The 12,983-nt window shown below is 54.4% G+C and overlaps 1 protein-coding gene across 1 annotated transcript; it reads right to left on the reverse strand.

Moving 5' to 3' along the window:
- Positions 1-1,898: 1,898 nt before the first annotated feature.
- ADAD2 (adenosine deaminase domain containing 2) lies at positions 1,899-7,812 on the reverse strand (the record flags this gene model as incomplete). Its single annotated transcript, XM_080828011.1, is given in 11 exon segments — positions 1,899-2,003; positions 2,090-2,210; positions 2,457-2,700; positions 2,812-3,041; positions 3,142-3,309; positions 3,413-3,567; positions 3,570-3,626; positions 3,629-3,792; positions 3,883-3,930; positions 4,226-4,366; positions 7,353-7,812. Coding segments are annotated over 11 exon segments (1,893 nt in total).
- Positions 7,813-12,983: the final 5,171 nt, after the last annotated feature.

The following is a 12,983-nucleotide window of genomic DNA, read 5'->3' on the forward strand; positions in this document are numbered from 1 at the left end:
CCTCCTTCTGTGCCTCTCCAGCTGCTCCCTGGGTAACTCTAGGGGCTGCCTGAGCCCACTTGCCTCCCCAGGGGGGCTCATGCATAGCCTTCCTGCTCCAGGGGGCTGCCGTCTATCAGCAGGGCTGTCAGGCACTCTGAGGGTCTTGGGTGGGGAGACCACTCACACTTGCACAGGGATACACACTGCATATGTCTGCATGCCTGGGCACCCCGCCAGCCCGGGCGGTGTTCATGGAGCAGGAGCCCAGGGCCCACGGGTGGCTGAAATCCCGCCAGCCCCCCAGCCCCACGCCCTGCGGCTCAAGGCTCCCTGCACAACCCCCCCCCCCCACCCCGGCATTTTAAGATTGAGAACTACGGACTGCTCCCCTAGGTGGGCCTTGGGAAGCTGGGTCAACGTTCAGGTGCCCGCCAGTGCTGATCTGGAGTCCTGGGAGGGTACCCCCTCCGTCCAAGACACCTCTGTACCCCCAGGTGTGTGCGGCCTTGGCCAGCCATTTGAAATCGGTGCACATGAGTCAATTTATCTAGAGAAGTAATCAGAAGCCCTGCCTGGGTGGTCTGTTCTCCCCGAGCTGATGCAGGAAAGGGCGTTAAGGTTTGGAGCCCTATGGCCCAAAGAATTCTTGAGAGTCTTTGGTGCCAAAAAGTGGTTTTATTAAAGCCCGGGGACAGGACCTGGGGGCAGAAAGTGCTGCCCCGGGGCCACGGGGTCACGAGGACTGGCCCATTATAGACTTTCAGGTTGGGAGGGGGTTAGGGATAGCGTCAGTCTCAAGGAGTTTTGGAAGCAAGGTTTCCAGGGCCTTGAGCTATTGATGGGAAAAGGTCATTTATTACCAGCTAATAAAACCTGAGTCATGAGACCCTTCAGGTGTATATCGTTGGGCCCTGTGCTTGGGGGGTGATTACCAACACGTATCTGGGGGGGGGGTTAGAGATAAAGGAAATTTCTAAAGGCATTTTGATATGTTAAAGTAGACTTACAGGATCCTGGGTGGGAGGGGATGGGGCTAGGATTGCCTTCTGCCCTCAGCAAAGTCTGATCAAGGAGGCTTTTGAGTCCCTAGAGGAATGTCCCTCTGTCTCAAGGACGTGTCTGCGGGCTGTAGGAAGTAAGGAAGTGTAATAATTTGTCTTTTGCCTTGGGTTCCCACATCACTGGGAAAGGAAGGGAGGCAGGAGCCCCCGTCACACCCAAGAAGGAATGCTCCCACACTCACTGTGCAGCCCAGCCCCAGGACACACAGGGCCACACCCTCACAGCGTGGCCAGTGACACAATAAAGTCATTCTGTGTTTTTAAAAAACCACACTCCCCAAATGGTGTCGCTTAGACTGAGTTCCCAAACCAGGGTTTAATACATAATCTAACTGCAGTTTCAAGGTCCCCAGAAAGGTAGTCTCAATCGTCCATCAGGGATTTTCCAGCCAATGAGGCCGCCACCTGGGTCCTCCCCACAGAAAGATGAGTGGATCTGCGTGATAAGATTTTTTGCTTTTTCCCCTAGAAAGCTCTATGCCCAGAACAGTTATTTTTTATTTTTTGCCAAGAACTTTCTGCCGCTATCTTCCTCGAAAAACTTGACAACCTCTCCGGCTCCTTGGATCACCGCTCTGCTGGCTAGATGAAGCTGCCCCACTCGTCAACCCTTCCCCAAAAGGGTGCAGGTCCCCACCCCTCGCCCCACCACCAAGAGCCAAAGACATGCGGAAGCACCAAAAACTGCTCTTTATTTCAGTCCGAATATGCCACGGCCCCTACCCCCACGATGGAGGCCCCTCCCTGCAACCCCAACTTTACCCTGTGCATCTCCCATCCCCCCATGCGCCTCCCCACCCCTCTCCAGAAGCGACCCTCCTTCAGCAGGATTCGGCTCGGCCCGGGAGATGGGCTTCAGCCTCTGAATTTGCCCAACAGTGGTTTCGAGGGCCAAGCCCCCAGGCCCTGCTGGTCCAGGAGAAGGGACAGCTGCCTGCGAGCATCCTGGTAGGGTCCGGCCTAGGACAGGACGGGAGGAAGGTGGAGGGCGCGTGCTTGCTGGGGGTGCAGGACAGAGCGGGCTGGAGGGGAGGCAAGGCGCTGACCTTGGCTGCCTCGTAGGTCTTCAAGGCCAGGAGGTGGGACTTCCCGAGAGCGCCGGCTGCCTGGCGGAAGGCCTGGAGAAAGGCTGCCTTGCAGAGGCGGGAGGGGGGCCCGAGGCCGGCACTGGATGGAGAGAGAAGCCCGGAGACGGAGTTAACAGGCCACACCACGCGGCTCATGCCATCTCCCTTCTCGCCATGCAATTTTGGGGGGGTGGTTCACGGGTGTCAGAGGGTGGGTGACAGAAGCGCCAGCCCAGGTCACAGAGCTAGGATTAGAACCCAAGCTGGTCTCCCGATGCAGGCTTCTGCCCCATGGGCAGGGAGACACGGGCCCCTCACCAGCATGCCACCCACGGGCCTTTCTTACTCGGCCTTCACACGCCCAGTGGCCACGTCCACGACCTCGACATCGGTGTCCCCCAGGCTCCAGTTGAGGCTTAGGCCATCGCAGGTGTTGGGGGTAGGATCCAAGGGGGCCACGGGGGGCCCCGCAAACAGGTGCAATGTGGTACGGGTGTAGGGGGGTGGCAGGCAGGGCCCCAAGACCCTGTCTAGGTTGGGCCGAGTGTGGATGGCCCTGCTCAGAGTCGGGGGGTCATGGCAGGGGTCAGCTGGGGGGGAGCAGAGGGGCACAAGAAAAGGTCTCAGTTACCACCGCCCTGTCCCATACCCCCCCGCAGACGCCACCTTCCACCCTCCCCCCAGCCCCCCAGGGCCCTCACCCAGGACCAGGCTGGTGGCATAGAGGGGAGGCAGAAAGTGGGCGAGGAGGGCACCACCCAGGCCCAGCACAGCCCAGCGAGCCAGCTTGTCACTGGCCGAGAGGCAGCCCACGTGGGTGTCCCGGAGCGCCGGGGCCACGTAGCACACAGGCTTCAGCTCCCCACGGACGTGGGCCTGCAGGCGGGAGGGCGGGCTCTGCAGGAGGCTGCCCTCGGAGCTCCGTGGGAGGCTGCAGAGGCGGCAGAGGGAGCAAAGGCCCAGGACACGAGAATGAGGGCTGCTCTCCTGGCCCCCCCATACCACCTGTCCCACCAGGGCCTCCCACGTACTAGATGTCATGAGCAGCTCCCTTGGGGGTGTTGCTGACATAGAGATGCAGGAAGATCCGGGGCTTGAGGGCAAAGGGGGGCCCAGACCCAGGCTGGGGGGCCAGCACCGACCGTTCCTTGCCCTTGGGGCCACCCTGGGTCACCAACAGGAGCTGGCGGAACAAGAACCTGGGGGGTGGGGGAGAGGCAGGCGGAGGAGCGGTTCGGGCCATGGGGTCCTGCGTGCCCCCCAGGGGCTGCAGCCAAGTGCCCCCCCCGGCCCACCCCTCACCTGAGCAGCGCCCTGCGGGCCACGACCAGCCCGTGGCAGTCGTGGAGCTGCCGCCCGGAGAAGTCTAGCCGACGGGCACAGCTGCTGCTGCCTGTGCCCAGCGCCACCAGCTCATAGATCTCCTTGGCGTGGCCCCTGGCGCCTGGGACCTCTGTAAGGGAAGGGGAGCAGAGCCACGCCGGAAAAGGCCAGGGGTCCATGGTGTAGAGGGGGGCGTGGGAGGGGTCCCGAAGTGGGGGCAGGGCAAGCCCTACCTCTCTCCAAGATGACGGCAGCCACCGTCCCCTTACAGGCCCTGTACGGTGAGGTCTGGTCCACCAGACGGTCAAAGCCAGCGCTGACCACGGCCGCACAGCGCTGCTCGTGGGTCAGGATGTTCTCTGCACGGTGGGGAGAGGGTGGAGGTGGGGACCCCGCAGACTGTACCCCTCCCTTCACGCCGGGGCTTGGGACAACAGAGGCCCACCTACCTACACTCGGAGGGGCGACTGGAGGCTTGCTGGGGGTCTTTGGAGGCTCTGGAACAAAGACAAGGGGATCGGTTACCATGTATTCCAGGGCCTGCCTGCCTGTCCCTTGTCCTTCTGGAAGCCAAGAAGTTTCCTTGGTGGGAATGGGGGGAGGGGATCATCTTCCAGCAACCCCAAATTCCTGGGCTGCCCCTCCAGCACTCCCTGCAACCCCCGAGGTGGGCAGCGGTCAGCTCACAGCCCCCCTCCCCAGCTCCCTGCAGGCGAGGTCCTGATGCCCAGATGGTCTCTGCGACAACCCAGCCCTGCACGAGCTCCCACTTGGGTCACGTGTCCGGCTTACCTGAGCTCCCCAGCTGACTCTGGATGTAGTGCAGGGCAGAGAGCGCCGCCTGCTGCCTGGCCTCGGACTTGCTGCCGGCATTGCCCGCGGGGCAGAGCAGCCCATCCAGCTCCTCGTGCACAGTGAAGGGAAGGCAGGGGTCTGCGGAAGGAGGGTCCCTGAAGCAGCGCCCCGCACTCCATCCCCGTCAGGGGCCCACCTGAGCCCCAGCCCCTCTCAGCCTGCTTCCTCCTGACCCCACCCCTACTTGCACCGCCGAACTACGGTGGGACATCAGGCAATGTCGCCATAAAAGAAAATCAGGAGAAACCAGAAGGATATTCCTCAGAAAGGACATAACGACACGTGAGAAATGAATGACAAAGTTAAAACGATGGCCACAAGATACAAAATGCTTGAACGCATATCAAAACGTGTAGTGTGGGTTCATGGTAACGCGGCACAACGAAGGAGTTTCATTTCGTGGACTGGACCTGAGGTCTTGTCTTCAAAGCCTCTCGGTTCACACACAGTCTTACACGTCTCCTTGCTTGACAGTGCACTTTTGCTTTTTTCGCTAAAATTTCTTTCTCTGTTAAGAGAGGAATCGGTTTCCGAATACAGGACTGCATGTTTGGGACAGAGCTCTAGGGTACCGTGTTGTGGGAGCATCTACACTGTCATTACCTCGGGCAAACTGTCCCCCTTGTGTGGACAGTCCAGAGTTCTCTGGGAAACGGGGCTTCAGACTCTGCATGGACCTCTGGGAGGGCTGCAATTTATACAATATTAAAATGTGAATTCTGTGTCAGTGGAGAAATGAAACCCAACTGGCAACCAATTTGATGAAACCAAACTGTCCCACAAAACGGTCAATCTGGGGGCACCTGGGTGGCTAAGTGGGTTAAAGCCTCTGCCTTCGGCTCAGGTCACGATCCCAGGGTCCTGGGATCGAGCCCCGCATCGGGCTCTCTGCTCAGCAGGGAGCCTGCTTCCTCCTCTCTCTCTGCCTGCCTCTCTGCCTACTTCTGATCTCTGTCAAGTAAATAAATAAAATCTTTAAAACAAACAAACAAACAAACAAAAACGGTCAATCTGTTTTTTTAATCTTTCACAGCAAAACTGCCTTATGGCCAATGAGTTACCAGGTGAAAAGGCTCGTGGCGAAGACGTCAAGAGCAAAGATACTTATGGCCAGAGTCCGGAGAACCCACCCCTCCCAGCACACACCGCTCTGTGACTCTCCTTGGTTGAAAGGTTCATCGACCAAATGCTCTTGTGTCCAGTGTGGCTATGACACAGAGCAGAAGAAAACCTCGGAACTGGGATTACTCAGTGAAAGTGTGTGAGCCTATTTTGGTTCGTGGTTCTCGCTGGTACTCACTGCTAATGTGTCTCCCAAAAGGACTGCCCTTTGAGAAGGGAGCCAGCATCTCAGCACTCCTCGCTAGCACCAGGATTTACTCCCTTTACAAGGGCACCCAGAATGCCAACGAGCAGGTGCAGGACCACCAGGGAAGTCCCTGGTGCCAGATTCACCACGGAGGGGAGAGTGAAGACCCCTGAGGGGCGTCCCCCCATTCCCGAGGCCCTCCCAGCTAACACCGCCAGTGGCAGGACAGACAGATCCCAGGCCTCCCGGGGGATGTGCAGCCAAGGATGCGAGGTTACTGAGCACGCTCCCCGCCCCAAATCATAATCTGAACCGAGTCCCAAGGAAATAAACCCAAGTGGAGGGGCTTTCTACAAAACCACCAGCCTTTACTCTCCAAGAACATCAGTGTCCTGCACACAAAGGTGGGCCAAGGAACTGTGTCACGTGACAGGAGATTAGCGATCCGTGCAGCTACAGAACAGCTCATCCTTGAGTTGGGGGGAGGGACAGAGGGAAGGGGAGAAATAGACTCCCTGCTGAGCAGGGAGCCCTATGCAGAGTTCCATCCCAGGACCCTGGGATCGTGACCTGAGCTGAGGGCAGATGCCCAACCAACTGAGCCACCCAGGTGCCCCGCCAACACACCTTTGGTTTAGAAACCAACCAGTCCAGGGGCGCCCAGCTGGCTCTGTTGGTTGGCTGTCCAGCTCTTGATTTTGGCTCGGGACACAGTCTCTGGGTCATGCGACTGAGTCCTTCATTGGGCTCTGAGCTCAGTGGGGGAGTCTGCTTCCCCTCTCCCTCTACCCCTCACCCTGCTTGTGCATAAGCTTACTCTCAAATAGAAAAAAAAAAAAATCTTAAAATAGGAAAAGAAACCAACCAATCCAGACCATCAATCCTAGATCACTGCAAGGCAGGTACTGGGCAAGTAGAGACACCCTCCTAACACCAAAACGTACTCAATGCCTTGTCTTACACAATCGTAAGCTTACCCAGCATACCTACCCTGCCTCAACCATTCCTTCCCCCAGAAACCCCAACAAAGGCTCTGCATTTTTCTCTACCCGCTCTTCCGCCTCCCGGCCAACCCTGGTTCTGCCCCCTGGGACCCTCTGTGGTGAGCCGTGCCACCCATTCCTAGGGATCTGTCCTTAATTCTTCCACCATGACAATCCTCTCCATGCCTGCTGTCTTACCATCCCTCATTAAAACATGTTCCAGGTCCATTTTTAATACAGTCCCTTTTTTCGAGCTGTTCATTTGGGGTTCTACTAGGCAGCCTTACCAAGGTGCCCTGCAGCAGGACAGAGTCTCTTATCTCCTTAGAAACTGGGAATGCTCTCTGCCTTAAGGTTGGGAACCTGAATGTGGGACCTGGGCCACGGCTGTGGGTGTCTGAGTGAGAGGTGGGGGGACACACGGAGGAAGAGAGAGGACATGCTAGCGGTCACATCTCCTCGCGCTGCTGCCATTACCAAACCGTGCTTAGTGAGGTCTATCCGTCAGGAGCTGGCCTTCACTAGGGTCGCTCCGGTGTTGGCATGGAAACTCTAATTGCATATAATTGGCCCTCAAAAAATCCCCGGGCTGAAACCTCTCCAAGGTTCAGAGGGGCTATCCCTCCCCGTGCTGTGGCCTCTCCGGTCAGAGGGCACCGGGCGGCTCCCGGCAGGTCGGCTTCAGCTCCCGGCTCAGGCCCAGCTCACCGTCCCTCCGACTTCATCTGAGGTTAGCCCAGGGAGCCCCGCGGTCCCAGCCACCGGGCCTCACCTGCTGTCTGGTCCTCTTGGAAGGTCAGGGAGACGCCCAGATTGGCCGCATACTGCGCGAGCGAGGCCACGGCCTGGCCCTGTGGCGGGTCCTTGAGCTGCAGGCCCAGCTGCCTGGCCGCCGTCGGGAGGTCCCCGGCAGGCCCTGCGGGCGGGACAGAGACCCTCGGGGACGTCCCCATCTGTCCCCCCAACTCTTCCTGTGCCCTGACTGCCCCCAGGTCCCCGAGTCCGGCCCCCTCCCCAGGCCCACCGTCCCCTGCTGCCGAGGCCTGGGGCTGCCCGGCCCCCTCGTCGTTCTCCGCGTTGGGGCTGACAGCGGGCTCCCAGGGATCTTGGCCCCGGCTGGCTGTGGGCCGCCAGGGTCTGGGCCTGGGGTTCATTTGCAACGACGCCGCCAGACGGGGCTTCCTGCGGCCACCGTCCTCCGCGCCTGACGCGGTGCGGGTTGCTGAAGCCATGGCCGGACGCGGGGACCAAAAAGTACTGTGGGACCAATCTCACGCTGCCTGCGCCCTTTTACATGTGCCCGTGCGTGCGGCTCTGCGCGACGAGCACGTGGCTCAGTGGCCCGAGCAAGACAAGCTCCGCCTCTCCTTCACTGCTAGCCAATGAGAGCCTGCAGAGCTAGGTTGGACACTCTGCCCAGCCAATTGGAAGACCAGTTTCCTGAGTAGCGGCTGCCGGGAGGTGGAGCGCAGAATGAGCGGGCTCCTGGCTAACCCCCACTTCCGGGGTGGGGTTTCAGGCCAGGAAGTGGGGTCGGGAGGAAGGTGGTCGCTCCCATGTCGGCGTTCTCCAGGCTGGGGTGGTGCTGGAAATGAAGACCTGGGAAGGGGTTTGGGGATGCGGGTCTGGCTCCGCCTTGTTCTCGCCCCGGGACGCCCCAAAGCGCGCCCGCTCAGCTTCGGCGGGGCGGGAGGGGGTGCGGTGAATGTGCTTGGCTGATACAGGCCGGTGTTCTCGACCGAAGCGGCCCCACAGCACCTTTAGGATCTACATTTAGAAAGTGTCCACTGCAGGCCTTCCTGAAGCCCACCCACATTAACCATTTAGCAGCCCCCCGCCCGGTTTTGTTGTTGTTCAGCAGGCATTTTAAGTCAGCTTATAGGAAACACCACAAAACGGCAGTTCTTCGGATGAGGGACCAGGAACGAAGGGAAAATAAAAACGAGATGAAGTTAGGGGTGAAGACAATCGCGTATGGCCTGTTATGATGCCGTACACAACGGTTTCGAGGGGCCACACCTTTCACGGGGTCTTAGAGGAGCCAGCGAACGGGAAACTATGACCCGTTCCTGCGTTCACAGTCCGTGAGGTTTGTCGCTGTTGCCGCCGCCGCCGCCGCCGCCGCTGCTAGCGATCGCTCCCTTCGGGTCTGACGATGCGCACCAAGAAGTGTGGCCTGATAGAAGCAGGTTGGGGAACCAGGAATACCTGACTTGGGAAGAGCGGGGCAGGGTAGAGTCACCCTCTGGAACGGCTCAAGGAATGGCATCGGGAAGAACAATTCTGGTTCGGGGATAGCTCAGAGAGCGGAAGCAGGCCTCAGCAGACAGAAGGGACGGCGCAGCAGGTGCTCAGAAATGGAATGGCAGCTGCTTACAGCCACGAAGAGACATGGACAGTGTTGCCGAGCTCGGAAACATCACCCACAGGAAACTGCATGGACAAACGGGGAAGAGTCATACCAGAGACTGTAACCCCAGGGCAAGGAACTACTGTTACCTTCAAAACGTGGGTGAATCTCCCAGGCATTTGAGTGAAAGGAACCAGGCCAAAAAGGGCATCTTCCCCATGATTACGTTGATAGACATTCCTTGAGCTGGCAAAATTAATCTAGGAGGATAAAATTCAGAGTCACGGTTACCACTTGAAGAGGGTGTTGGCTGGGAAGTAGCACCAGGGAATTCTCGAGTGGCAGAAATGTTCTCTTGTCTTGATCTGGGTGGTGGTTATTGGGGGGCACATGTATGTAAAAACTTGATAAGCTGGACACTTGAGACTTGTGCGGTTTACTGCATGGTAAGTGTATGTCGATTAAGAAAAGAAAAAGGAAGAGCTTGTTTAGGGAAAGAAAAGAAGGAAGGAAGAAATGGAATTGGCCTCGCAATGCAGAAGCTAGGTGGGTGTGTCCTAAGGGGGATACAGAATAGTGGTGCGATAGGTGAAATAACGGTCCGCCAAAGATGTCCGTGTCCTTGCTCCCACCGCCTAGGATTATGTTACATCATATGCCAAGAGGAGCGTTACGGTTACCAAAGGAACTAAGGTTTCTAATCAGCTGAGTTTAGGATAGGAAGACTGGGGGCACCTGGCTGACTTGGTACGTGCAGCACATGACTCAAGATCTCAGGGTTGTGAGTTGGAGCCCCACGTTGGGTGGAGAGATTACTTAAAAGTAAAATCTTTTTTTTTAAAAAAAGAGGGAGACTGCTTTAGGGTAATCAACCACCAGGGTCCTTAAATAGGGAAGTGGGAGACAAAGGCAGAATTGGAAAGTTGGCATCTTGAGAAAGACTCAACTGGCCATTGTTGCTGTGAAGATGGAAGGGGACCATGAGTCAAGGAATGCAGGCAGCTTTCAGAAGACAGAAAAGAGAAGAACTCAAATTCTCTCAAGAACCTACAGAAAGGAACATAGCTCTGCTAAAATCTCAGTTTTAGCTCAGTGAGACCCATTTTCAGGCTTCTGACCTCTAAACCCGTACAATATTACATTGTTGTTGTTGTTTTTAAGATTTATTGATTTCAGAGAGAGAGAGTGGGAGGGGTGGGCAGAGGGAGAGAGAGAATCTCAAGCAGATTTCCCGCTGTGTGCAGAGCCTGAGATGGTGACCTCAGCCACCCAAGCACCCCCAATATTATGTTGTCTTAGGCCACTGGGTTCCTGGCAATCTGTTACAGCAGTAACAGGAAACTAATACAGATGGCTTTCATTTTTTTTTTTGTATATATAACCTCAAAACAATTTTGAAAAACTATACATCCCCAAGTTTTTAGCTGCAAGTTTAAATAGTTACAAAAGCAGCAATTTCTAGTTTATTATGTATTACAATCATATTTCCAATGTGTTTCCACCAAAACCATGGAGATGCAAGCTTCACTTATTCCATTTATGAAAAACACTCTCCAAATGACCTCATTGGCAAAGCCTACCCTTCTAATCAAACCAATCGGCTAAAACAGAATTAGTGTCTATCAAAAACAGTCTGACTTCATTTTTTTCAGTTTAAATAAAAGTGTTGGCACTTTCTCAGAAGAACCATCTTATTTCATTCCAATAATTCCCTTCCAATAACTCTAGTACTTACCAAGCATCCACTCTCCCAGGTGTTTTGGGGTATGGCAGTGACCAGCCCAGAAGAATTCCTGACCTCATAGAGTGACTTCTACATTCTAAGACAACTGAAAAGGTGCATTGAGAAGTTTCAGTGTGATAAAGCATCAGATTTTTCTAAAAACTGCTTTACTGAAATATACCTAATGTACAGAAAAGTGTACAAATCGTTTGGTGAATTTTCACACCCTGAATACATCCATGTAACCAGCACTGAGATGAACGCAGTCTTGTCAGCTCTCAAAAGGCCCCCTTCTGCATCCTTCCATCACTACTTCTTACTGAACCCACTTTTCTCAGTCTGATGGGGACTCTCTCCTGTAGGAACTCTGCGTTTTGGAATTTCCCGCTCGTTCAGCACCCAGCTCAGGCAATACTCCACAGTGTGGAAAGGCAAGTGTCTGATCTCAAACACCTCCCAGATTAAAAACTGTACAGACGGATGCTGGGAATTTGGAAATCGATTTTTAAAAATTAAAAAAAAATTTTTTAATAAACATATAGTGTATTATTAGCCCCAGGGGTATAGGTCTGTGAATCGCCAGGTTTACACACTTCACAGCACTCACCGTAGCACATATCCTCCCCGATGTCCATAACCCCACCACCCTCTCCCGACCCCCCTCCCCCCGGCAACGCTCAGTTTGTTTCCTGAGATTAAGAGTCTCTTATGGTTTGTCTCCCTCCTGATCCCATCTTGTTTTGTTTATTCTTTTCCTACCCCCAAACCCCCCATGTTGCATCTCCACTTCCTCATATCAGGGAGATCATATGATAGTTGTCTTTCTCCGACTGACTTATTTCACTCAGCATAATACCCTCTAGTTCCATCCACGTTGTCGCAAATGGCAAGATTTCATGTCTTTTGACGGCTGCATAGTATTCCATTGTATATATATACCACATCTTCTTTATCCATCCATCTGTTGATGGACATCTAGGTTATTTCCATAGTTTGGCTATTGTGGACATTGTTGCTATAAACATTCGGGTGCACGTGCCCCTTCGGATCACTACGTTTGTATCTTTATGGTAAATACCCAGTAGTGCAATTGCTGGGTTGTAGGGTAGCTCTATGTTCAACTTTTTGAGGAACCTCCACGCTGTTTTCCAGAGTGGCTGCACCAGCTTGCATTCCCACCAGCAGTGTAGGAGGGTTCCCCTTTCTCCGCATCCTCGCCAGCATCTGTCATCTCCTGACTTGTTAATTTTAGCCATTCTAACTGGTGTGAGGTGGTATCTCATTGTGGTTTTGATTTGTATTTCCCTGATGCTAAGTGATGTGGAGCATTTTTCATATGTCTGTTGGCCATCTGGATGTCTTCTTTGCAGAAATGTCTGTTCATGTCCTCTGCCCATTTCTTGATTGGATTATTTGTTCTTTGGGTGTTGAGTTTGCTAAGCTCTTTATAGATTTTGGATACTAGCCCTTTATCTGATATGTCGTTTGCAAATATCTTCTCCCATTCTGTCAGCTGTCTTTTGGTTTTGTTAACTGTTTCCTTTGCTGTGCAATTGGAAATAGATTTTTTAAAAATAACGGTTCTCAAAGTGGGGTGACTGGACCAGTAGCATCAGTATCACCTGGGAACTCATTAGAAATGCAAATTCTTGAATCACATCCCAGACCTACTGAACAGGAAATTCTTGGAGTGGGTCCCAGCAAACTAGTTTAATAAGCCCTCCAGGGGATTCTGTTGCATGTTCGAGTTTGAGAGCTATTGGGTTAAGATAATGGTAAGATTTTTGATTGCATGGTTGTTCCTAAAAGTGTGTACTCCTGACAAGCACACTCAGCATCACCTGGGAATTTAGCAACGCAAATCATCAGGTCCCACCCCATCCAGAAAGTCTTTTACACCCCATGCAGGTGATGCAATGAAAGCTAGAACTTGAGAAGCAATGCCTAGAGCTATACTTGCTTGACCATTGGGAGAGACTCTTGCACTCCAGGGGTTCCCGTACCCCTAGTTGTAAAGTCTGCTTCATAAGATATGAGGCCAATTCACTGGATTTTTACTGACTAATACAGTGCCTGTCTCATATTGGTGCTCAGTGTTTGCTGAGTGAATTAATTTAATACTCAAGAACAAGCCTGTGAAACAGGAAGTTAAGAAGATACAGGATTCGAACCCGCGTCAGACGGGCCTTAAGAGCACACAGACTTCACTTCACGGGACTATACTCCTACTGCGCAAGGCAGCGCCTTCACACCCATTCCCCCTCCATCCAAGAGGTGGCGCTCTAGGGCGCCCGCGGAGGGTAGGCTAGGAGGCGGGACTTCCTACCTTC

This window comes from Martes martes (genome assembly GCF_963455335.1).
Source record: "Martes martes genome assembly, chromosome: 17".
In the NCBI taxonomy this organism is placed as follows: domain Eukaryota; kingdom Metazoa; phylum Chordata; class Mammalia; order Carnivora; family Mustelidae; genus Martes; species Martes martes.